This window comes from Microcebus murinus, chromosome 6, assembly GCF_040939455.1.
Source record: "Microcebus murinus isolate Inina chromosome 6, M.murinus_Inina_mat1.0, whole genome shotgun sequence".
NCBI lineage: Eukaryota > Metazoa > Chordata > Mammalia > Primates > Cheirogaleidae > Microcebus > Microcebus murinus.
The window spans coordinates 89,156,094-89,183,401 of NC_134109.1; the positions used below are offsets into that span (position 1 = coordinate 89,156,094).

A 27,308-nucleotide genomic window follows, 5' to 3' on the forward strand; every position below is an offset into this window, starting at 1 on the left:
CTCTCTAGCTTTATCAAAGAACTCATGACTTTCACTCAAGCAACTCTCATTTTCACTGGTTTGAACTAAAACTGACTCAGCTATTTTCATACTCCCTCACTCCTGTTATACGCCCCCATTTATCCATCTCTAACACGTCTGTATGCTTGATCTGTTTACTCATGTTCTCTGAATGCACCAATGTGCATGAAATGCAAAGGAAATGATATTTCCACAAATATTTATTGAATACCAACTGTACACTAAGTGCTGGGAATACTGTGCTCATTTAAAAAAAATATAATCCCTGTTCCTATGAAGCTTAAGGTCTAGTGGAAGATGTAGGTGCTCTTTAAATGGTCATGTATTTTCATGACAACTGCATTAAGTGCTCTAAGGAAAGAAACACAGTTCTATGAGACCCCATAAAAAAGAATCCTGTCCTGGACTTAGGCTCAGGGAACACTTCCCCGAGGAAGTAACTTGAGCTTGGAACTGAAGGTCAAATAGGAGTTAACTTGTGAACACGAGAGGCAGCACGTAGAATAGGATGTGTGGAGTATCCAAGCAACTGAAACAAGGACAGTGTGGCTGGCACAGAGAGAACAAAGAGAGAAGAGACTGGGGAGATGGACCCAGGCCAGACCATGCAGAGCCCATGAGCCATGGATGGTTCAGATCTTTATTGTAAGAGCCATGGGAAAATACTGAAGGATTTCAAGCAAAGGCGTTACATGATTAGATTGTTAAAAAGATAACACTGGCTACGATGTAAAAGATGTGGTGTTGGGAATATATTTAAGCTGGACGGTGTACCAGTTGGAATATGAGAGGTGAAGGGGATAGTAGAGACTGGAGTGAGATAGTAGAGAGAGAAATATACAAATTTGGGATAAATTTTGAATATAGGGTCAACAATGCTACTAATGGATTAAATGGGGGAAAAGGAAGAAAAAGAGGGAAGAAAGGCTTTGAGATTTCTATGTAGTTCACTCAGTGGAGAATGGACCACTCACTCAGATGGGGAACACTGAACAAAGATGATGTCTAGAAGAAAAGATCTTGTGCATCCATCTATCCAGACAGCCCTTGAAATGTCACCCAGAAATTCCCAAGTGTGACTTCTCTGCTGGTGTCAGACATTATGACAGGCTTTCCTGTGTCCTGGCACCATCCCTCTTGGTAGGTTCTGTGAGAGACTTACGAGAACTTATGGAGGTGAACTTGGCCAGAACAGGAACCTAGAAATTCCCTGTCTATTTTCCCCTGAGCAGGAGCCAAGGTCTTCAGGCATCTTTTTCTAAGCCCCAATGACCTTTCCATATGATTAGAGTATGCATGCCTAGAAATAGGTTTGAACCTGCAGGATCTTGCAAAGGAGGAGGGATTCTGGCACTTCACATTCAAGGGCAAAACAGAGGAAAGAATTTAGCTGGAGTTTCATTAGTTGTAACGAAATGCTTATTTTTTATTGATTTTTTTTTTCCTCACTGCAGACTCCAGTGGCAGCAATTCAAGATGGTTTTACTAATGGAGAAAACGATGAAACAGTATCCAACACTTTAACCTTGACAAATGGCCTGGAAAGGAGAACTAAAACCTACAGTGAAGACAACTTTGAGGAACTCCAGTATTTCCCAAACTTCTACGCATTACTGAAAAGTATCGATTCAGGTAACCACTGTGTTTTCTGACCATGTGGAACAGAAATAGTAACTCTAGGAAATGTTTGGGTGGGGTTTTCTTCCTGTTTTCAATTTCTAGATGCAATCCTCAATGACATACACTGTCGGCTTGGGGAAAAACAGGTCACATTGATTTTTGTTTTTGTTTTTATTTTTATTTTTTTTTTTTTTAGGCAGAGCATTCCACACTGAGATTTTTGTTTTTGAAAGAGAAATACTAGTCATGGAAATATTTAGGAAAGGGTAATCAGGAAAGGTGGAGTTTCTAGATAATTTAATCTTCTTGTTAGCAGAGGGTTCATTTATTTGTTCAACAAACAGCTATTGAACATGTGCTACGTACAGGTGCCAGGAAGGGCCTTGCGCAGATATAGAGATGAATCAGTGTCCCTGCGCTGACCCAGTTCAGCCTCAGTTCTTATCGCAACTCTTTTTTTCCCCCCCAGCTTTGTTGTAGTATAATTGGCAAATAAAAATTGCATATACTTAAGGAGTACAATCGATGTTTTTGATATATGTACATATTGTGAAATGATGACCACAGTCAAGCTAATTAACATATCCATCACCTCACATGGTTACCATTTTTTCTTCCTTTTTTTCTTTCTTTCCTTTTTTTTTTGTGATGAGAACGCTTAAGATCTATCCTCTTAGCAAATTTCGAATATGTAGTACAGTACTGTTAACTACAGTCACCATGCTAATGTATTCATCTTGCATAACTGACACTTTGTACATTTTGACCAACATCTCCCCCTTTTCCCTCGCCCTATCCTTTGGCAACCACCATTCTGCTCTCTGCTGCTGTGAATTTGACTATTTTAGATTCCACGTATAAGGGAGATCGTACAGTACTTGTCTTTCTGTGCCTGGTTGATTTGTTTAGCATATGTCTTCTAGGTGCATCCTTGTTGTGGTAAAAACAATCATGCAAAAAACAGGAAGGAAATCCTGCCATTTGCATTGAATCTTCATTTAAAAGGCTCTACTCATTTTTCTCTCTTAATGGGAACAGTTTGTGGAACCTAAGTCATCCTTTTTTAAATTGTTTGAGAAATTGCTTTATAGACAGTTTCAGTTTCAGCCTTCAAATGAATTACAATCAAGAGCATTAGACTAAACGAGGAGGCCAGGAGCCCCACACACTTGGGAAATTATTTGTTTAATTCTAAAAAACAAAGTCTTTAATGTGTCCTGATCTCTTTGCTCCTATGAGCACGGGAGTTAACTGAGGATTTCAGTTCATGATTATTGTTGGTTAATTCTGCAAAAAAGATAATAAATGTACAATATTTATGCTGTTATTGTTCAAACAGATGTCCTGTACTGCCTTAATGACTTTTCCTTTTCCCTGTTCAAAGATTCGGCCCCAGATTGAACATCTATATAAAGATTTCTAGTTGTAATCTATTTTCCTCCCACTCCCAAGAAGTGACCTTAAAGTAAGCTTTCATTTCTGGAGAACATCCTCTGTGCTTCAATTTCAGACATTGGCCAGATGGCACCGGCCCCTCTGCTGGTGTCCGCAGGGCTTGTACAACTTGAGGGTCCATTCTGAGCCATCTTGCCCCATGGGCTGGCAGATGCCCAGCTCAGAACCTCTGTCATCCTGGTGAGTCACTTCTCATCAGTGAAGAGCACCAGCATGATGCCAAGTACTCATACAGATGTGACCTTGAGAAAATAATGTGATGGCTGAAGTTTTTATTTACCAGTTCTTTTCCAGGATCTCTGCCCCTACCTCTTCTCCCACTTTTCCTCCCTCCCAACCTGTGACTTTGATGGCATTTTGAAAATTCTACTGTACGAGCTAGTCTTTATTTGTTTTCATGTTTCAGTCTCCGTCACCCCAATCCTTCTTGCCTTTATTTTTCTAGAATTTTAATGTAAATACTTAACACCGAGGTCTTTGCTAGTACCTGTCTTTATCACCCATGGTCTGAACCAATAGAGAAATAATAAAGCAGGTAGAAAAACAATATATTATCTCTGTTACTGATGAGCACTGAGATGTAGAATGTAGCTTCGTGTGAGAGACAACACTGGGCTTGCTCACTCCCTGCTCCTCGGTCTAGATCTCGGAAGCCAATCCCAGGGATGGCTTGAGTCTGCAGAGCAGACAAGTACCTCTGGTTTTTGCCATCTACCATTCCAGGCAAGTGGAAAGAAAAGAGATTCCAAATCCCCATCCATTGAGAAGTGTAGGATATTGCCTACCATCTACATATGCAGGGAGAATGAAAGGGTTAGGGGAAAGGCTAGGAGTATTTAGAGAAAATCCTTCATGGCAGCTAAAAGAATAGGGAAAATTGGTTCCCCTCTAGTATCTTTGTTTTTCTTTTCTTCAAAAATGGAAATAGATTTGTTCTGATTTGAGAACTAATGTATTTACTGAGCTACTATGGCATCAAATTAGCCATTCTGTTCCATCAAGATGCAGAACAGTATGTCAAATACAAAGGGTTCCCAAGAAATTGTTAATAGTGGTTACCTATAGGGGGTAAGGGGTGTGGGGTGAGGAAGAGAATGTTACTTTTCACTTTTATTTACTTCTGAACTACTGCAATCTTTTTACTCTCTATATATATTCTTTCAAATGAAATAAAGGTTAAAAAGTAATATATGCTACTATTAAAAAAACTAAAGCTTTCATTTAAAAAATAAAAACATACATGTGTTATACATGTGTTCTTATTTTCAACTCAGAAAATTAAGCTTCATTAATAAATGCAGATTGTTCTTGCCCTCAAAGACTTACCGCCTGAGTAGAAAAAAGTTGTTGGGTTGTCAATCTTCTACCCTTCCTTTTGGGTTCATGTTATCTCAGGTTGAAAATTATCTCTTCATCATCTACTCTATTCGTAAAAGACTTTAGATTAACTTAAACCCCGTTGGAGAAGTTATAATTGCCCATTTCTGAAAATGTTTGGTATAGCTATACATTGCCCTGTATTTCCAATCAAGTCTTAGATTTTTTGTAAATTAAATATATATGATTTTAGCAGGGTGCCATGGCTCACACCTGTTACCCCAGCAACTTAGGAGGCTGAAGTGGGAGGATTGCTTGAGCCCAGAAGCTCAAGACCAGCCGGGGCAACATAGCAAGACATCATCTCTAAAAAAATAAAATAAAATAAAATAAAATAAAATAAAATAAAATAAAATAAAATAAAATAAAGATCGGCTGGACATGGTGGCATGTACCTGAAGACCCAGTGACTCAAGAGGCTGAGTCAGGAAGATTGCTGAAGGAGTTCAAGGCTGTAGTGGTGCCACTGCATTCTAGCCTGGGCAACAAAGCAAGACCTGGTCTCATAAATGAATGAATGAATGAATGAATGAATGAATGAATGAATGAATGAATGTCTTAGGTATAAATGTAGGGAGAAATATTTCAATAAGATGTTCTACTTCATAAATTGACATTAAAAAATGAAGCTATACTCCACTAGTTTTCTTTAAATTATTTTGTTCTTTTATTTAGAAAAAGAGGCAAAAGAGAAAGAAACACTGATTACTATCATGAAAACGCTGATTGACTTCGTGAAGATGATGGTTAAGTACGGCACAATATCTCCAGAAGAAGGTGTTTCCTACCTTGGTAAGAATCCTATCTGGTTTGTTTTTACTATGGTAGTTTTCATTGTTCAAAGTAAGTTAGGAACTTGGTGATAATTACCTCACTAGTTTGATAATTTATCCCCAAACTGTCCAAATCATCTGGGTAACCAGTATTTCCCTGTTTGATAATGCATACAAATAAAATAAACCAAAGATTTTCAACTTTTTATTGTTATAGATCTGGCTTGAGTAAAAACATTTCACACTTATATTTTGTTTTATTAGCATTTTCTAATAATCTCCATGGAGACAATTTTATTAAAATTTGACTCACTAATGTTTTTTTCTATTGTGTTTGGAAGGTTGGGACTAAGAATCATGATTTTCTCCTGGAGGTCTGTGGGTGGCTAGGAGGAAAGAGCACTAGCCTGAGCATCAGATGTCCTGACTCCTGGTCCCAGCTCTGCCATGGACCCACTCTGTCATGTCAGGGAAGGCACTGTTCCTTGCTGGGCCTCAGTTTCTGCATCTATAAGATGAAGGACTTTGAGGCCAGGCACGATGGCTCACGCTTATAAACCTAACACTTTGGAAGGCTGAGGTGGGAGGATCATTTGAGGCCAGGAGTTCAAGGCCAGCCTGAGCAACATAGCAAGATCATGTCTTTAAAATTAGCCAGGTGTAGTGGCACACCTATAGTCTCAGGTACTCGGGAGGCTGAGGCAGGAGGATCGCTTGGGCCCAGGCATTGGAGTTTGCAGTGAGCTACGATGATTCCACTGGACTCTAGCCTAGGCAACAGAGCTAGACTCTGTCTCAAAAATAAATAAAATAAAACAAAATTAGATTAAATGAAGGACTTTCTTATCAATAAAAGGGCTGGTAAACTACTGCCCATATCTGGTCCCATAGACCAGTAGACCAGTCTACTGCCCATAGACCATATCTGGTCCATCACCTATTTTTGTGGAGCATGTAAGCTAAGAATGGCTTTTACATTTTAAATGATTGGGAAAAAGAAATCAAAAGAAGAATAGCATTTAATGGCACATGAAAATTATATAAAATTGAAATTCCAATGTTTACAAATTAAGTTTTATTGGAATTCAGTCATGCTCATTTGTTTCAGTGTTGTCTGTAGCTGCTTTCATTCTACAACAGCAGAGTTGAGTAGTTGCAATGGAGACTATGTACGGCCTACAGCGAGCCAAAAATAATCACTATCCTGGCTCTTTACAGAAAAAGTTTGCGAACCCCTATTCCTTGAACTTTATATATAAACTTAGACATTCTTTGATTTTGCATGTAGGTTATTTTTTAAATTAATTAATATTAAGTAAAACAAAATCTAGTTTCTCAAGTTGCATTAGACACATTGCAAATCCTCAGTTGTTTTTTTTTTTTAAAGCCTCTTGTTTTCCTGTTTCATTTATTTAATCAACGAATGCCATTCAGCTTCAATATATTTTGGGCAACATGCCCTCCCAGCCCCTTGCTCTGATAGGGGACGGAGAATTAACTAGAAGAGGAATCTCATAAGGTCGAGTAATCCAGAACTGCTCTGTATAAGCCCTATTTTTTTCTACATGAAAATAGTTTTACTGCTTTTTCTGATTATAAAAGAGCATATTTATTTTAAAAAAATCATTCAATGCAAAAAGGTGTTTAAAAAGAAGTGAAAATCACTCACAATATTGACATCTTCCAGATGTTTTCCTCTACGTGTGTGTGTGCATACCTATGATGTCATTTCTTTCATTTATCTTATTTAACAAAATACAGGCTTATATTACACACAGCGCTTCATAACAAAAATGTGGCTTACTTTATTCCTTTAACAGTACATCAAAGATGTTTCAGATAAATAGCTGTTTTGTATCAATACCCAGTGACTCAGAAATTCCACACTTAGTCATTTATTCCTTGGAAATGAGTGAGAGATGCCACAAAGGCTATGTGCAAGGCAGATACTCCCACTACCATTCATAGCTCTGCTGTCCAATGTGGTAGCCACAAAATACAAATTGTTAAATTAAATAAAATTTAATATCTAGTTTCTCCATTGCCCTAGGCACATTTAAAGTGCTCACTTGGCCGGGCGTGGTGGCTCACGCCTGTGATCCTAGCACACTGAGAGGCCAAGGCGGGTAGATCGTTTGAGGTCAGGAGTTCGAGACCAGCCTGAGCAAGAGCGAGACCCCATCTCTACTAAAAATAGAAAGAAATTAGACAACTAAAAATATATATTAAAAAAAATTACCTGGGCATGGTGGCGCATGCCTGTAATCCCAGCTACTCCGGAGGCTGAGGCAGGAGGATCGCTTGAGCCCAGGAGTTTGAGGTTGCTGTGAGCTGGGCTAATGCCACTGCACTCTAGCCCGAGCAACAGAGTGAGACTCTGTCTCAAAAAAAGAAAGAAAGAAAGATAAATAAATAAAGTGCTCACTTGCTGCATGTAGCCAGTAGCTACAATATTGCACAGCACAGAATTGAGTATGTCCATCATTGCAGAAAGTTCTGTTGGACAACATTGGTTTATATCAGTAAAATTTTGAAAATAGGCTGTATATTCCAGAAAAGAAGATTATCTAAGACAAATTATTTTTTCTTATGATTATTTAAATTTTATTTTAAATGTTTGTGTTATTAAAATAATTATATATGTTTGTTATATATACAATTATATATATAATATAAATATTGTTTATATAGACTAGTGACAAGGAGAAATGTTTATGATAAAATGTTGAATGCTTAAAGCCATTTAGAATATAACATCAATTTTGGTGCTGAAAAATGGATATGTGTATATATATATAGAGAGAGAGAAAGAAATAAAGCTAGAAGGAAATATACCAAAATATCTCTGGACATAATAAGTGTGATTTTTTAAAAAATAATTTTCTGTTTTCTTAATTTTATCCAGTATATATCACTTTTTCAAGCAGAATGTGAGTTATGGCCAGGCGCGGTGGCCCACGCCTGTAATTCTAGCACTCTGGGAGGCCGAGGCGGGCAGATCACTTGAGGTCAGGAGTTCCAAACCAGCCTGAGCAAGAGCAAGACCCCGTCTCTACTATAAATAGAAAGAAATTAATTGGCCAACTAATATATAGAGAAAAAATCAGCCGGGCATGGTGGCACATGCCTGTAGTCCCAGCTACTCAGCAGGCTGAGGCAGGAGGATCGCTTGAGCCCAGGAGTTTGAGGTTGCTGTGAGCTAAGCTGACGCCACCTCACTCACTCTAGCCTGGGCAACAAAGTGAGACTCTGTCTCAAAAAAAAGAATGTGAGTTATATTTTTAAGAATTTTTATGTATAAGTACATTGGCTTTGACTGCTGTTGCCATGGAGATCCACCCTCAGACCCCCTGAAGCTCAGGGCAGCACAGGTGAAGAGGCTTGACTGGCCTCCCCTCCCCCCACCTGAGCCAGTGGCAAGCAGTGACCTGCCTTTCTGTTCTGGTCTCCACAGAACGTGGTGATTACAAAGGTTGCCAGCTATGGTCATTATTTCAAAGAAGATAGGTGACTGGTTGACTAACCGAGTACAAAGAGTCTAGATTCTAATTTATTGTCTACCTTGAGGAAATCACAGTCTAGACTCCTGTCTAGTAACACTTATGTGATGTTACTCCAAAGAGCAGAATTAGAACAAAGACAAGGGTACAGAGTGCAGCTTAACATGAGTAGGGACATTCTCACCCTTAAGACTACCTAATAGTAGAACTGGCTCCCTCATGAATTAGCAAGGGCCCTGAATAATAGAAATCCAACTGTTTGGCTTAAGCAAAAAGGGAATTTATTGCCTCATGTAACTAAAAAGTCTACAGGTAGTTTATTATTTATTTATTTTTAACTTTTTAAAAAATAGAAATGGGGGTCTCGCTCTTGCTCAGGCTGGTTTTGAACTCCTGACCTTGAGCAATCCGCCCACCTCAGCCTCCCAGAGTGCTAGGATTACAGGTATGAGCCACCACGCCCAGCCAACAGGTGGTTTATGAATTCCACCAATAGTGTAAGGAGTTGATCTCTACCCATCTCACAATTCTATCCTTCTGTACCCTGATTCATTCCAGACAGGCTGCACCTTGTGGGAACAAAATAGAGAGATAGCCCCAATCTCGCATCCTCACAATACATCACTCCCAGTGGGAAGTGAGCCTCTTTCTACCAATAGTCCTAGCATTGAGTCTCACTGACCTGGATTGAACCGTGAGCTCCCCTTTAAGCCAATCACTAGAGCCCAGGTTCATGGAAGACCCTGATTGGTTAGGCTTGCGTTACGGCCACCATTGGAGTCACGTGTTCTAAGAGTGATAGAGAGAGAGAGGGCTGGGTTTCTCAAAGGGAAATGGAGGTGCACTTTCTACATGGTGTTGAGTAGGTCAAAACTACAGGTGTCCATTCCAAGACCAAACCCTGGAATTGTTCCTGCAGTGACCACTGAGATGTAAAAGGGACTTCTGCAGTTAGCTGAGTAGGAGTCTGAACTCGAGGATCTCAAATTACATGCCTTTCTATCCTGAGAGAGAGTGTATGATTCTGAGAGATAAAATCCAGGTCAAAGCATCTTACCAGCAGTGTTAATATTTTGCAATTGCTATTATGATGTTTCTGGTGAGATTTAAATGTATTTAGTAAACGTTTGATATTATTTCTCAGGGAATCAAATTAATACTTCTTTCCCTCCTTCCTTCAGAAAACTTGGACGAAATGATTGCTCTTCAGACCAAAAACAAACTAGAAAAAAATGCTACTGACAACAAAAGTAAGCTTTTCCCAGGTATGATTCATTTAACTAATTTTTTAAATGTATTTATTTATTTATTTTTAGCTCCTCATCAGTCAACATGATTACTTACTAATTTTTTTTTTTTAGCTTTGAGAAGAATAACCCTTTTGAGTGGTAAATAATGAACTTCAATAAACATTAATCAAGAGTTACAGATTTCAAAAAATTTTTAAAATCTGAAATCCCACATAGGATTAAATAGATGTAACATTGTCTATTTTGTGGCCAGTCATAGTACAGAAATCTAACTGCCAGAAAACATTGAAAAGTAATGTAGGCTTTTACAGAAGAGCCTTAGGACGTAGCTAAGAGTCTTAGGTCAAAAGGAAAGGGCTACATCACGAACTGAGCAACTTTTTCTAAAATTCTCCTTTAGATATCTTCTTCTCTCCCTAGGTCATCACTTCTCCAGACTATTGTCCCTGGTCATCTGTCTACCCCATTCCCCCTGCTTTCTGCTTCCCCTCCCAGGCCTTCTCTCTCTTCTGGGATGTTCTGTGCCCGGGTATAGTGTGATTTATCAGCACCCACCCCTCCCTTCTCGTGGCATCTCTACTTATCACCCTGCCCAGCACAGCAAACACCATGGAATTGAGCTGTGCAAAGGAGCCTCTTTCAAGGAGGAGGGTAGAGCAAAAAGAGAAAAGATTACAAGTTGCAAATTCTTATACTTTAATTTTTTGTCCCTATCACATAAATAATGTATATATTCTTCGTGATATACATGCCCTTTTAAAATATGTTTTCAAGTAGTTTTTAATAACCTGCAAACATCCTTCCATAATTATATTAATGACAAAAGCAAAGAACAAAATTTCTTCGTTCTTCAAAGTCTCATACCACAACTATGAAAAAAAACACCATGCATCTCTATATATACCACGGCACAGTAGATGTTTTACGTGAAACAATAACTGATTTCTTTCTTTCTTCTTTCCTGTTTTTCTATAATTAAAAAAACAAAACAAAACATAGGCTAGGTACAGTGGCTCATTCCTGTAATCCCAGCACTTTGGAAGGCTGAGGCGGGAGGATCACTGGAGGCCAGGAGTTCAAGACCAACTTGGGCAATATAGCAAGACCCCATCTCTAGAAAAAATTTTAAAAATTAGCCAGGTGATGCACACCTGTAGTGTGCTACTAAGAAGGCTGAGGTGGGAGGATCACTTGAGCCCAGGAATTGGAGGCTACAGTGAGCTGTGATCACACCACTGCACTCCAGCCTGGGTGACAGTGAGACCTGGTCTCAGAGAGAAAAAATTCATTGAAAAGGTTAGACTGCTTGAGATTCCAAATATTTTATTGGCTGCAGGGATGCATTACAATTGTCAGCAAGTGTCCATGCCTCTTCTTTGCATTTAGAGTTACCAGGGTTAAGGGAGTGTGAAGAAAGGGGCAGAAGGAAAGAAATCTTGCCATAGCCCCAAATCCTTAGGTGCTAATAGGCTGTTACTAATAGACTACCACGCTCTAATGCTCTAGGCGTGGTGTGACAGAAGAAAAAGAATGCTAATCAGAATCCAGAAAGCTGAGGGTTGGCCCAGCTCTTCTTTGAACTCAGTGTTGACTTTAGACACATCTTTCCCCTCTCTGGGCCTCAGTTTCCTCTTCTGTGTAGTATGGGTAGAGGGTTGGACTAGAGCTAATCACTAAGAATCCTTCCAGCTCAAAACACTGATCTGACCTCAAACTGTACCTTTTCAATAAAGTTTATTTCTACATCAGGAATTAATTAATAGATAGGAAATAAGGTTATAACAACAATGTATAATCTGATTACAGCACCATCAGAAAAGAGTCATGAAGAAACAGACAGTACCAAGGAAGAAGCTGCTAAGATGGAAAAGGAATATGGAACCCTGAAGGATTCTACAAAAGATGATAACTCCAACCCAGGAGGAAAGACAGATGAACCAAAAGGTACAAATTTGACAGCTCTAAGTTAGCAATGCAATTGGTGAAGCAAAAGCTTTCACTACTCAAGGTAGGGTGATCCAAAGAGCAAGCCCCACCAAATCTGAGAAATTAGCATGATCTGTATAGAAGAGATTCAGCATGGAGTACCTTGATTTGAAGAGTAATCTTTTTTAATGGTCTTAAGTCTCCTGGGATGGCAAATTCATTTTATATTTTGAGGATCTTTAGTGTCCAATGGACTTTTGTGCTTGGGGAAGAATATTTATGACCATTTTTGTGTTGTTTAATGTATAATTTATAATCTTAAGAATTTATTGAGCAATAGTTCTTTAAACTTATTTAATACTCTAAATGGTCACATACTACTTATTCGACAAGGTCATAAAAAATTATGGATTTAACAAAGCAAATTTCTTGAATTATTTAACCAGTGATTGCAACTACATATATCAAATTTCCTTAAATAGCCTAGATATATCTACACAATATAAGATTTACATCTTCCTAGGATTTTAGAAACTTCACCAGACACCCAAAGAAAAAGAAACTCAATGTCAATGAATCTGTAAGTTCTAAATTGTTAACCCTTTGATTTCAGGTCAGAATGTGGGATCTGGCTATATTATATGGTTCAGTAGTTCAAGCCCCTTTTGTTACAAAATTGTGCTAGTTACATGTGAAAAGTTTACATCCCTAGGTCTCAAGTAGATATTCATTTATTGAAACTTAGTATCTTTACCAGAATTTGTGACTAGATGGCTTGAACCTACCTTACTTTTCTGTCATTATGATATATTGACCTCTTTGATGTATTAATAATTGGAAGCTTACTTGTCTTATCAGTATCTCATTGGTAAATTCATCCACAGGGATTATTTCCTGGGGGCTGAGGGAGTGGATCAGTGCTCTCTTGGAGGAGAAGGGGTGCTTTTCATTGGTTATTATATATAACCATCAGTGGCAATGAATGGATGAACTTTGTTTATTCCTTGTCATGATATGATATGAGACCACAAGGGCTGATCTTGTTCATGGCATAGCTCTTAATTTTGAAGAGGCTGCTTGGCCCACTTAAAGTTTCCCCACCCAGTCCCTCCTGCTTACTTACACAAATAGAAACAGGTTCATATTCATACTTGATAATAGACCCATGCTTAACAATGTCTGTATATGAAGTGGAAAAGAAACAAACCAGCTGTGCATTGAATATCTTGAAACTCAAGAATAGCAAAAAAATGACAAAATATTTCCCTTTTATATTACTACTACCCTTTGTTAATACTTTACATTAACTTTTTCCACGTGTTGAAGTTGTTCCTGTTGATGAGGATGATGCTTTTATGTTTAAATTGGCATAGCTGGGGCAGTAGGAGCTCCCTAACTTTCTCTCTTGTCCTTTTAGCAGATAATCTTTCCTTCCTGGCAACAACAGGATATTCTAGATCCACTCTGGATTTTCCTTTCCCAAGACTTGAAATCAATTCCCCTTCCAGGAGTTCTGGTTCCTTTGCGTAGAAAATACTCATATAATTAGAGATCGGAACCTGGGTTATATGGGTTCAAGTGAGGGGTGATAGCAGTGACTGACGCTGCTTCAATTTTAGCTATTGGGACTTTTGTGGGATAGGGCTAAAAAAGAATTTTTTCCTTAATATATCAAGTCCATGTTGATTTTGCCCATTCTGCGAAGTTTTTATTGTTTGGATTTTTCTCTAGCATGGATCTCATAGAACATCACAGTTTTCTCCTACACTGGCATAGCTGACGTATCGACTCCAATTGTTTGGTAGTAGCCTGTGTTGAGAAAGGTTATGATGTTGTAACTGGACTCAGGAGGAAAGAGTATTGGAATTATCAATTAATAATATTTGTCATGAGCAAGGGAAGGTAGAACTGGTGATATATGTACCATGTTTGGGGATCCTGTAGACCCATCATGCTGTTCCACTCAACCGTAGGTCCACTCTGGATGGATGGTGTACTATTTTTTTAATATCTTCTTTTTGAAATCATGGTAAAATACGCATAATATAAAATTTACCATCTTAACTGTTTTTAAACGTACAGTTTGGGTGCACTAAGTACATTCACATTGTTGTGTTACCATCACCACCATCCAACTCTTTTCATCTTGAAAAACTGAAACTCTGGGCTGGTGGTTCATGCCTATAATCCTTGCACTCTGGGAGGCCAGGGCGGGAGGATCACTTGAACCCCAGGAGAGTTTGAGACCAGCCTGGGCAATAGTGAAACCTTGTCTCTACAAAATATAGAAAAATTAGCTGGGCATAGTGCTGTTTGCCTGTAGTCCCAGCTCTCAGGAGGCTGAGGCAGGAGGATCCCTTCAGCCTAGGAGCTTGAGGTTGTAGTGAACTATGATCATGCCACTGTACTCCAGCCTGGGTGACAAATTAAGACCCTGTCCCCCTATCCTGGGCAAAAATAAAATACCAAAACTCTTTACCTATTAAATAATAATTTTCTATTCCTCTTCCCCCTAGTCCCTGGCAATCACCATTCTACTTTCTATCTCTATGAATTTGACTACTCTAGGGAACCCATATAAGTGGAATCATATAGTATTGTATTTGTCCTTGGTGACTAGCTTATTTCACTTAGCATAATATCCTTAATGTTCATCCATGTTGTAGCAAGTGTCACAATTTCCTTCCTTTCTAAGGCTAATACTCCATTGTATGTATATACCATATTTTGTTTATCCATTCATTTGTCTATGGACACTTGGGTTGCTTCCACATTTTGGCTATTATAAATAATGCTGCTATGAACATAAGGCATACAAATATCTCTCTGATATCCTGCTTTCAATTCTTTTGTGTATATATCCAGAAGTAGAATTACTGAAGCATTTGGTAATTCTATTTTTAATTTTTTGAGGAACCACCATACTGTTTTTCTATAGCAGCTGCACCATTTTAAATTTCTACCAGTAGTGCACAAATGTTCCAATTTCTCCACATTCTTGCCAACACTCGTTATTTGTGGGGTTTTTTGTTTTGTTTTGTTTTGTCCTAATGAATGTGAAGCGTAGGATGAGTGGTAAACTTTCTGAAAATAGTTAACCAGGGAAAGAGTGGCCTGTGGCCTGAAGACAGAGAACGAGGAGTTGGCAGCACAGAACACAACAGCTCACTGCAAGAGAAACCCAGCATGCCTCAAGCACCCCCTCTGGAAGCAACCCACATGCAGTGATGGTGTTTCCCCAGAACATACCAAGCCATGGGCCAGGTCCTTTGACTTGCGGGGGCAGCATGCTCAGTGCTTAAAACAACACGTTATATTGTTGCATAGCTGTGCAAAGATCTATAGGAATGGGTGCTAACAGGTCTCTGTTTCTTTTAAGAAACATTATGTGAAAAAGGAATATGAAGGAGGTAATTCTTGGTAGCCCCTTTATTGCCTGTTTAGGGTGTGAGTGTTTGGAGACTAATGATAAGTGTGGTTTTCACTTTTCATTAGGATTTCCATCAGATAGTAATGGGCAGAGAGAAGAGTAAAACTCTATCTATTTAGTGTTATTCTTTGTGATGGATCTCCTGAAACATCCGGGACAGGGTAGGAATTTGGGGTTAAAACTGATCCCCCTCCCCTGTTATTTAGAGATGTAATTTATTCATTTTACCCCCGATCCCATTACTCTGGGGTAAGGAAAACTGATTCTAATACAGTTTAGAAAAAAAAAACAAAACTGAGCTTAAACGAAGGACAGACATTTATGGGAAAAAAATGAATTAATCTCCAAAAGGGCGTACTAAGACATAGATCTTTGTATTCATAGTTACTTTATTGTACTTTTTTCAAGGGCTGTGTTTTTATAAAACTCAGTGAGGAAACACCCATTGTCTCTAGGTAGAAAACTTTGTGGGTGAAGGCAGGGTTGTAGGGTTTTTATTTTTATTTTTTTGAGACAGAGTCTCACTTTGTCACCCAGGCTGGAGAGCAGTGGCATGGACCTTAGCCCACTGCAGCCTGGAACTCCTGGGCTCAAGGGATCCTCCCACCTTAGCCTCCCAAGTAGCTGGGATTACAGGTGCATGCCACCATGCCCGGCTAACTTTTGTATTTATGGGGTCTTACTATGTTGCCCAGGCTGGTCTCAAACTCCTGGCCTCAAGAGATCCTCCCATCTCAGCCTCCCAAAATACTGGGATTATAGGCATGAGCCACCACACCTTGCCCAGGCAGGGTTGACTGGGTTTCCTGGGACATTATTCAGCAATAAACATTTATTCCAATGGCATGACATGTCTGGCACTATGCTCAGGAAGCAGCAACGGAAGGAAAAGAAGAGCCCATGCCTGCCTTTGAGGACTCAAGCAAGCTTTGAAACGACTGAAAATAGTTCTTAACTCCCGTGTAGCCAAGCACAACACAGGCCACATATGCACAGGCACATCCTACTTACTGATGAGCCAGGCGTGTGTAGAATGTGATCCCTCCAGGAGAGAAAGTTGGAGAACATTACAGAGTAGAACAGGGGATGAGGTAATGGCCCAGCTAACACCACTTAAGGAAATAATTATAAGCAGGACCCACTGGCAGGCATGTCTGTTGAGAGTTTATTTTTGTCTTGCAATGTGAGGTGATGGCCTCATCTACTTACAGCAAATATTTATTAACCATGCCTAGCATGTGCTGGGGCCTGTGAGGAATATAAATAGGAATAATAGTAACAACAGTAATAGTAATATTACCCTATGTTTTTTTTTTTGTTTTATTCTTTTTTTCTTTTTTGTATGTCTTTCATGTATTGATACCCTATGTTTATAGCACTCTTCAATCTACAAAGTATGTCTATATGCATCTCATTTCAGGCTTCATATTTTAAAAATACCCAATTTAATTACCAATGATGAAAAATGACATGTTCACCTTTGCATAGAGTTTAGACTATTTAAATTACTGCTTTCTATAGGGATTCACATTCAGAATAATATTTTAAAATGTTGATTTCTAATTGGTGCATTTCTTTGAATGATTCCATAATATTCCTAAATTTAGAGACATGCCAATAAAATACAATTTGTTCTAATTCCAACCAAATCTATAAGTTTGTTTAATTTTTCAAGTAAATTGCTCTCTAGAGGCTCAATAAAACTACTTTAAAACTATTCCATTATCTTTTTTTTTATTATTGTTTTTCTTTTTAATCATCCTGTCTCTGCTGAAAAATTATTCCATTATCTAAGTGTGGCTTTTTTGCCAGTTGGATGTTTACTCATTCACGTCTGTTCTGTGAGTCACTAAACGTCTTTTTCTAAAATTGTCCAAAGGATGAGATAAACATTATAACACCCATAAACTTATTCCAATGCCAGAAAATTGACTCATTTGTCAAGTTTATGGCTAGATAATGAAGTTAGGTTGAAAAAGGAGATCTCTAAGATAACTTTCACCTAAATATCCTATCATTCTCCTATCTTTTTTACAGGAGCCAGAAAAGGTTAGCCTGTTTCATTAAGATATTGATAATAAATTACCTAACTCATGTGGATGCTCTTATTTGTTAAGCAACATAAGAGAAGAAAATTTATGCTCCCATTCAAGTCCCAAGGCATTCTTGGAAATACCCAAAAATAGTGAGTTCACTCTTCTCCCCTGAGAGTCAGCGAGTGGGCCGGAAGCTAAGCACAGGCATGGAAGACATGGGTTTTTCAAGAATAGCAAAGGAGAATTTCTTCCCATATATGCAAACCATGAATCTCGTTTTTAGAATTCACCCTTTAATTTACAAATTAGTAAAACAAGGCCCGGAAGAAGTAACTTGCTCAAGATCTCATGGCCAAAGAGTGACCAAGCTGGGCCTTGAATCCACGTCCCCTGACTCTCAATCCAGTGCTATTCCAGTATTCCATGCTGCATCTTAGAGGCGTGTGAAATGGCATCATTATACAGAAATTCTTGAACGGCTCTGTGGCCCATGCCGGTGTCTACAATGCCAGTATCAGTTGCTTTGCTTTCTGCAGTTCAAAACTGTAATCATGTAGTCTTGACAATAATTTTAAGCATTATATCAAATTTAATTTTGATAAATATTCTTAGAATATTTAATATCTTTAGTATATCTGGTATGCAATAGGTTAATGCTATTGATTTGTACACTTTTGTTGCAGGGGAATGGGAGGAGGGTGGTCAGAACAGCATATTAGGGTCAGGACAAATATATGCATAAAAAAGGATATTTCCCTTGCAGTGTAGCAAAGCAGAACAGCCAGAAAAACAGGGCTGCATCTTGACTCTGGCTGTCTTCCCATCTGCCTCGGCATATGTTTTAAGGCTTTTGTGCTCTCTTACTTCAGCCATGAGCTATTTTTTTCCAAAGGAAGCTGAAATAAATTAGGGAAAAAATAGTCCAGCTTTCCAAAGTAGACTCATAGGTTTTCGGTGCACACGTGTAAACAAAAGATTAGCTTTACAGCTCTAGAGAAAAGTAAATAGGAACGAGCTGCTTCTCTCCAAGCGCAGAGGAACACCTGCTGCTGTTCCCATTGTTCCCAGTGCTGCTGTAGCCTCGTGGAGCTCTCAATAGTGGTGGCAATGGTTCCCAAACTTTGTTGCACATGGGAATCACCTCAGGATCACTAAAAAATACTGATGCTCAGTCCCTATGTCCAGATATTCTGATTTAATTGGTCTGAGGAGTGACCTGGGCATTGGGCTTTTTAAAATTTAGCTAAGTGATTTTAATGTGAAATGAAGGTTAACAAGCATTTGCCTTGTTTGCCAGTTTGATAACAACAGACACTAAGTTCCTCTAGTTTAAAAGGTGAATTTGACCCAGCTCCAGTTACTAGAGGCTCCAGATTCATTCTGGTTCAAAACCAGGCTCTGGGCCGGGCGCGGTGGCTCACGCCTGTAATCCTAGCTCTTGGGAGGCCGAGGCGGGCGGATTGCTCAAGGTCAGGAGTTCAAAACCAGCCTGAGTAAGAGCGAGACCCCGTCTCTACTATAAATAGAAAGAAATTAATTGGCCAACTGATATATATATAAAAAATTAGCTGGGCATGGTGGCTCATGCCTGTAGTCCCAGCCACTTGGGAGGCTGAGGCAGAAGGATCGCTTGGGCCCAGGAGTTTGAGGTTGCTGTGAGCTAGGCTGACGCCATGGCACTCACTCTAGCCTGGACAACAAAGCGAGACTCTGTCTCAAAAAAAAAAAAAAAGAACAAAACCAGGCTCTGACCCTTACTTAGCTGTGTCTCCTTGAATGTGTCACTTAACCTCTCTGAGCCTCAGTTTCTTCATAAGTGAAATGGGAACAATGTTTACCTGCCACCAGGCATGTGGTTTTAAAAAAAAAAAAAAAGGAAAGAAAAAGACAATGGGAACAATGATACTTATTTCATAGAATTCTGTGAAGAATAAATGACATGTGGCTATAGTATGTCTACCACATTTGTGCTTTAAATTGTTTTACATATCATTTGGAGTCAGTACCATTAAATTTCAAGTCTTTCCAATAAGCAATTCATTTTCATTTAAAAAAGAGAGAAATCTATGCCATGTATGCTTTTTTGAAAAAATACTTTTCCATACTTTGGATTCCGTGCTCACTGAGCATATTTCTAATTACAATTTAGCTTCTATATAGGAAGCCTTCATCCATTTACTTGTTCGATAAGTATTTATTGAGGGTCTACTATGTGTCAGTTCTAGTTCTAGGCATGAAGGTACATCAGCAAGCAAGATATTTCTAAAGGAGGAAGACAATAAACTTAATAAACAAATTATATAATATAGTAGAAGGTGATAAGTAAACACCTTCTTTTGGATAAAAATAAAGCAGGCAAGGAGGATGAGGGTGATGGGTGTTCCATTTAAAATCAGAGAGACTGTCTTTATCATATATGGTATGACCCATAAGACACTAGTCTCTTAATGGACTGTAGCCCAGTTTTCTGTAAGCTATAGTAAACTCATTCTTTGTTGTGGGTTGATAATGTCAATATAGTGAATATATTTGCTTTTCATACATTTCATATTTTTAAAATCCCACACCATTTTTATAGGTAATTCGTTCCTTTTTCTTTTCTTTTTTTTTTTTTTTTTTTGAGACATAGTCTCACTCTGTTGCCTGGGCTAGAGTGCTGTGGTGTCAGCCTAGCTCACAGCAACCTCAAACTCCTGGGTTCAAGCAATCCTTCTGCCTCAGCCTCCCGAGTAGCTGGGACTACAGGCATGCGCCACCATGCCCGGCTCATTTTTTCTATATATTTTTAGTTATCCAGCTAATTTCTTTCTATTTTTAGTAGAGATGAGGTCTTGCTCTTGCTCAGGCTGGTCTCGAACTCCTGAGCCCAAACGATCTACCCACCTCAGCCTCCCAGAGTGCTAGAGTAATTCTTTCCTTAGCAAAAAGCAACCTAACAAGGTAATGATGAGACCTCTATTTCCAACTGTCCTCTGTCAGGTTCCCTCCAAAGCAGACCCTAGGAGAGGAAGGATTTGAAGTAGTTTAATTGGGAGGTGACCCCAGGAAGCACCACTGCGGGGGCCAGGTACATGAGACAGGGAAAGGAAAGAAGCCAATGTCTGATGTGTTAATGAGCAGGCTTCAGCTGTGGGCATTTCAGCTCAATGCCACTGATGACCCGGGGAACTGAGGCTAGAACATGCCTAAGGAACAAGGAAGCTGATGCACTGATCTACCCATTTTATCCATCATCCTTCAGCTCGTCCATCCTTAGCATACCTGGAGAGGGGGAGGCACGACCGTGGGGAATGTCTGCTACGCTGTGATAAAAACCTCACAATTTTTTTTTTAGTCTCCATATTCAGAATTTTTAATGATGGAAATGGGAACGTCGACGGCTCCTAAAGCAGGGTTATTGTACATGGACAGCAGTCAGATGCAGCTGGGTTCAAGCCTGGCTCTACTATGTGATCTGCAGCATATTACTTTCTCTCTGTGTGCTTCAGTTTCTTGGCCTGTAAAATGGGAATAACATTAGGACTGCCTCTAAAGGTTGTTGTGGGCCGGGCGCTGTGGCTCGCGCCTGTAATCCTAGCTCTTGGGAGGCCGAGGCGGGCGGATTGCTCAAGGTCAGGAGTTCAAAACCAGCCTGAGCAAGAGCGAGACCCCGTCTCTACTATAAATAGAAAGAAATTAATTGGCCAACTGATATATATATATAAAAAAAAATTAGCCGGGCATGGTGGCGCATACCTGTAGTCCCAGCTACTCGGGAGGCTGAGGCAGAAGGATCACTCAAGCCCAGGAGTTTGAGGTTGCTGTGAGCTAGGCTGACGCCACGGCACTCACTCTAGCCTGGACAACAAAGTGAGACTCTGTCTCAAAAAAAAAAAATAAAAATAAAAAAAATAAAGGTTGTTGTGAAGAATAAAAGCGATAACGCATTTTGGAGCACAAAGCGCAGTCCCTGGTGTATAACAAGCACACAGTACAGGTAGCTCAACCAAGAGGCGTGCACAGTAGACTAGAGGTAACAGGGCTCAAGGGGGGCTCAGACTGGGTGGTCAGCACTCTGAGCTTCGCAGCTATTGCTTCTGCAGAGGCTCTGGCCTTTGCAAGCCTCTTTTTAAAAGCCATCTGGTACTCTCTAGACCAGGTCACTTGGTTCTGACACGCTCAGCCTTAAGGACTCACCTGGTGAAAGGGATGGTTGATTTCTTTGATATAAAACAAGGACACATTAGTGTCCTTGAAGACAGGGTCTTATCTTTCAGATAATGCAGGTAGCAGAAACTAAGCAGACCAGAGTCCAAATTCCAGCTGTTATCTCCTGTGTGACCTTAGCCAAGTCACTTAGCCTCTCTGATCCCTCATCTCTAAGTTGATGATAATCCCCACTTACCGACAACCATGCAGATAAAGGGCATGATAGAGCAGGTGCTTCAGTGATGCCTGGTCTTCCCGAGCCACGCTTGAGACCCATGGGAGAGTGTTTACATCCAGGGGAGTTTTATTAGAACCAGTTCTGAGGTTCACCATCTAAACCTAGAAGTGAGGCCCTGATCACCTCCTAGGATTGGGCAGAAGACTTACGGAGCTGCTTACACAAAGCCACACATTTGGATTTTTAACTGAAGTGATGGGGTCCTTAAGCATCTTCCACTCTGGTTTAGTCCTTGACCTGAGAATGCGCCTTGGTTTGGAATAACCATCCCTAACCAGAAATGAACGAATCTAAGAATTGTAGGGACCCACCTATCTAGTAAACTGAACCAAAACTCTTCTCTGCCAGGACATCAATCTGTATTTATTGGTGTGTGTGGATAATGTCCTTGACACATACACCCCCCCCCCCCGACACACACACACATACGTACAAACACACACATATATATACCTTCAAATATGCACATTACCAGTTAGGGACACCACCTTGCAAGTGTCCCATAAGCCCAGTATTTGTGCTTTTGAACACAAATGTGGTCTTTAAAAAGAGACGCAGTGCTATTTTATGAGGGTTTGATATGGTTCTCTTCACCTTTTCCAGGGAAAACAGAAGTCTATTTGGAAGCCATCAGGAAGAATATTGAATGGCTGAAGAAACATGACAAAAAAGGAAATAAAGAAGGTAGGGACTTACTGTGGTTGTACACTGCAAACTTCACCAGTTTGTCGGGGGCTCTTCTTATATAAAGATTCCCACAATCAAATTGACTGCACTAAAGTCTCCCGTTAGACCCCCCAAAAGACTCCAGTCCTCTCTCAGATGCAGAGGGGAACAGAACCGCCATTTCTCTTATTATTCAAATCAGCCTTTCAAGCAAAGGCATTTTCTTTTCTTTGACATTTTATTATGAAAAATGTCAAACAAAAGTAGACAGTGAACAGTAGAATGAATCCCTATGAGTCTATCACCCATCTTCAATAATTATCAACATTTTGCCAGTCTTGTTGTATCTACCCTGCTTTTCTTGGAGTATTTTAAACGATGACATTTTCTGAGCACCTATTAAATGTACCTGCAAGCACAAAAGCAGTCGCTCCCTTACATAAGACAAAACGCAGAACCAGACCCTGCTGTGAGCACCAGAGATGCGAGGGAGGCCAGGTGCAGCCAGCCCAACACGCTCACAGCGTCAGCAGAGCTCCAGGTGGACCTGCTCAGTGCTGTCACGGACAGGTGTAGTGGTGCCAAGCAGGCAAGAGGACGGCGTGGATCTTCTTACCAGGACAGAGACAGCTGGGAGAAAGGGCCACAGGAAGGCCTTCGCTGGGAAGATAAAGAGGAATGTGCCCAGTGAGGAAAGATGAAGGCAGAGGGAACACTGAGTACCCAGACGTCAAGGCTCAAAAGACAGGTGGTTTCTGGGACCCAGAGCCATTCATTTCTGCAAAAAAACCTGGGTGTCTGCAGGGAGGAGCAGCCAACAGGGCTGGGAAGTGGGCAGTGGCCACTGGCCCCACCAGGAGACTCTTGTTCACCCTGTAAAGGAGGTTGATTATAGCCAGGGGAGCCTAATTTGGGGCCTGATTAGGTACTGAACTGAGAAATCCATTTGGCACCATTGTGGTTACAGGTTGAAAAGAGAAACCCCCAGAAGGCAGGAGAAAGATAAGGAGGTGAGGATCTGGAGGAGAAATGGTGGGGCTTAGACCAAGGCATGGCAAGGCAGAGCAAATAAAGAGGAAGACAGGGACTGCAGAGTCCATGGAGCGGGAGGGTCTGGCATGGTTCCCAGGTGTCTGGCCAGAGCAGCTGCACAGTGACGTTTTCAAATGAGACAAGGGATGCTTCTCAAGACAGTGCATCCATGTCACCTGGGGAGCATCTAAATAGCCCGCTGCCCAGGTCACACCTTGGCACCACTAAACCAGAAACTCTGGGGACAGGGCTCTGGCGTCAGTATTTTTTTCAACTCCCCAGATTATTCCAGGGTGCTTTTCCCCACTGCCCTCAGACGTGCTCTGCTGGACTCTGGGTCATCTCTCCAAGCCCGTGGGGATGGAGGTCGTGGGGCCATTCAGTGGCTGCAGCTGTCTGAGCAGGAAGACTATTAGTTCTATAGTTCCTTAATTGCTGCAAATATTGACCTTCCTTTGTCAGAGTCCCGGGTGGCCTGAATCCCCTTCGCAAACCCAGCCAAGGGAGGTCCATGTGATGTGATAGTGAGGATGATAAAATCTCTATGCAGCCTTTAAGAAAAAAAGTGTGCTTTTAAAAACAATGAATCCCAGCCCTTACCTCTTTCGAGAGATTTTCCCACTGCGCAGAGTGACGCCCATGTCATAAAGATACGGTTTTTCCTTTTCGAAAGAAAGCAAAATATTTGCCTTGTTTGTCCATTCAAATCACTGTACCTCTCCACATCTAGCCTTGGGGATTTGCCTTTCATCCCGTTAAAGATGTTGACACTGCAACCAATTCTGAGGAGCCAGTGTTAGTATTCGGGACTGCAAGGCCGCAGAATGGGCAGGAAGTGAGGACAGACAGAGCTGGGCAAGTGACTTACCCCCTCTGTCCTGTTTCTTTGTCTCTGAAATGGGGGATACTAATGCTTACCTGTGGGTGTGGAAAAAACAACACAACACAACAATCAACGCAGAGGACTTCAGTGACCAAATGTGGGAGGGCTTCTCCCCACACACGGAGCAAGCGATCAATTCCGTGGCAGACGCCAGCCGGGTGTTCTCCAGTTTCAATGCAGTTCTGACGCTGTCCACCTGGAGGTAGCCTCAGAAACCACAGGTTGAGGACTCAGTACCACAAAACCACCCCTTTGTTCCCACCAGTCGTGAATCTGAGCTTCCGGAATGTCCGACCGAGCCGCTTCAAGTTGGGGTTCCCATGACCCCTTCTTTGAGTGTGACTAATTTGCTAGAGCAGCTCACAGGACTCAGGAAATGCTTATGTTTGTCAGTTTATTACAAACAATATTGTAAAGGATAAAAATAAAGAGCCAGGTGAAGAGATACGTAGGGCAAGCTCTGGAAGGGTCTCGAACACGGGAGCTTCTGCCCCTGCGCAGTGGGGGCGCACCACCCTCCCCGCACGGGTATGAGTTCTCGTTCACCTGCCTGGCAGCCTGCACGTGTTCAGCTCTCTGGAAGGTCCCTTACCCTGTCCTCTGGGGCCTTTTATGGAGCTTTCTTTAAATAGGCGCGATTGATAACCGTGTAGAAATGTGATTGGACAAAAAGGGTACAATATAAACCTGTCAAGCCCTGTCCTTCCAGATTCTTCTTGGACTCTCTGTGTAGCATTCCTTCCTCCGGGCTGTGGGGCAGGACCCCTTCTGCAACGAGGGTCTTATGACCCACAGACCCACAATCAGATGAGATCCAGCCTTGGGCAGGTGAAAGGAGGGAGGGCAGGAGAAGGTCAAAGAGAGAGATTCTGTTTCCCTAGGCCTAAAGTGCCCCAACATAATGTCACTTTGCCTCATGGGGTTTTGTGAGATGATGGTTGTCAAGTGCTCAGTGCTGAGAGTTCTCTCTTTAAACCCTCATGGTCGTGCCCTAACAGGGAGCAAATGCCCGGCTGGCCAGAGGGAATGAGCTCTCTCTCTAAGCCTCAGTCACCTTTATACAATAAACACTTCGTGCTTATAGAGCAGGGGTCCTCAAACTTTTTAAACAGGGGACCAGTTCACTGTCCCTCAGAACGTTGGAGGGCCGGACTATAGTTTTAAAAAAACTATGAACAAATTCCTATGCACACTGCACATATCTTATTTTGAAGTAAAAAAACAAACGGGCAGAAACACCCGCATGTGGCCTGCTGGCCATAGTTTGAGGACACCTGTTAGAGAGTCCTTCATGCTTTATTTTCCTTTTGTGTAGGGACTTAAAAGATACCCACAGCGACCCAGGTTCGGATTATACTGAGACTGGCTGAAGGCTCCTGGGAATCCCTCTGTGCTCTTATGTCCACTGTCCCTCCTTTCTCTCCCCTTTGCAGACTAACTGAGGCAGGCTCTGTTCTGGTCTTTTATAATTATAATCATATAGTACTTAAAGAATCAAATGAAGATGTGGAGTTTTTTAAGCCTTTAGAAAAATGCCAGGGGCAGCCTTCTTACTTGGGGATCTCTTTACTTTGGGTGGATGGTTTGATGATTTAAATGGATTTTGTTTAAGTGGGACAGAGAAGCCATTAAAAGGTTACAGTTGGCTTTTTGCTCTGTGCATACCATTCAAACAACATGAAGTAATCAAGGTAATTCTTAAGTTGGAAAAAAAAAATGTGGGTTGTCACATCCACAGGGAGTTAACCTGGTGTAACAAGTTCAAGAAGTCTGAACACCTGGTTTTGATCATAACTTTTACTACCTAAGTGACCTTGAACAAGGCACTTAAGCTTTAGGATCTTGTTAGCCCAAGTGTGGTTCCCGGACCAGCAGCAGTGGCATCTCCTGGGAGCTTAAAATGCAAAACCCGGGCCCCCACCCCATACCTACTGAATATGAATCTGCAACTGCCCAAGAACCCCAGGTGATTGGTATAAACGTGAAAGTTTGCAAAGCCCTGATCATGATCTGGTTCCCTCTTTGGGCAAATGGGATGGTTTTCCCCAGCCTGAATAGCTCGCAGGGTTGTGGTGAAGAGCAGATGAGATAATATAGTACACATAAACATCATTCCTATGAAGTACAGAGGCCAAGAATTCAAATGTTTTCCAATGTGGAAGGCAAGGAATGGTAATCGTGTTATCGTACAAAATGCCTCTCAGTTAATGGTAATCACTGTAATGGGGTTGGTCTTTCCCCATCTTTGCTCCTGACATTCTAATAATATTTTCCAGATTATGACCTTTCAAAGATGAGGGACTTCATCAACCAGCAAGCCGATGTGTACGTGGAGAAAGGCATTCTTGATAAGGAAGAGGCCAAGGCCATCAAGCGCATCTACAGCAGCCTGTAAAAATGGCAAAACATCCAGGAGTCTTTCAACTGTTTGAGAAAACATAATATAGCTTAAAACACTTCTAATTCTGTGATTAAAGTTTTTTTGACCCAAGGATCAGTAGAAAGTGCTGAATTTACAGTAGTTAACCTTTTAGAAGTGGTTAAAACATAGCTTTCTTGCCATGCAAACTATCTGAAAAGTAAAGTTGTATGCAAGCTGAGATTTTGTATATAGAATCCTTATTTCGTCACAGATATACATTTCATAATCAGATGTTTTGCTTTGGAAAAGCCTCCAATGGACTGAACTTAAAACTAAACCTTTTTCCCACTGTCTCTCTCTCTCTCATACACACACACACACACACACACACACACACACACACACACTCCCTGAAGAATTAAGGGGGTTCTGTTTTGAAGGCATGCCAGACACTGAAGCACCCTGTAGAATATGTCTGTAACAGGATGTTTCCACTAGCAGATCCCTTTGGGGAGTTGAAATAAATTCCCATTTACGCAAAGCCTCATGGC

General features: G+C 40.8%; 1 protein-coding gene across 1 annotated transcript in view; it reads left to right on the plus strand.

The window, feature by feature from the left end:
- Positions 1-26,995, plus strand: part of SCG3 (secretogranin III) — a 37,136-nt gene extending 10,141 nt beyond the window's left edge. Inside the window, exons 7-12 of the mRNA XM_012763475.3 lie at positions 1,476-1,653; positions 5,149-5,265; positions 9,928-10,011; positions 11,803-11,940; positions 22,418-22,498; positions 26,672-26,995. Coding sequence (XP_012618929.1) covers positions 1,476-1,653; positions 5,149-5,265; positions 9,928-10,011; positions 11,803-11,940; positions 22,418-22,498; positions 26,672-26,790 — 717 coding nt within the window. The 3' untranslated portion in view covers positions 26,791-26,995. The remainder of the gene's footprint in view (positions 1-1,475; positions 1,654-5,148; positions 5,266-9,927; positions 10,012-11,802; positions 11,941-22,417; positions 22,499-26,671) is intronic.
- Positions 26,996-27,308: the final 313 nt, after the last annotated feature.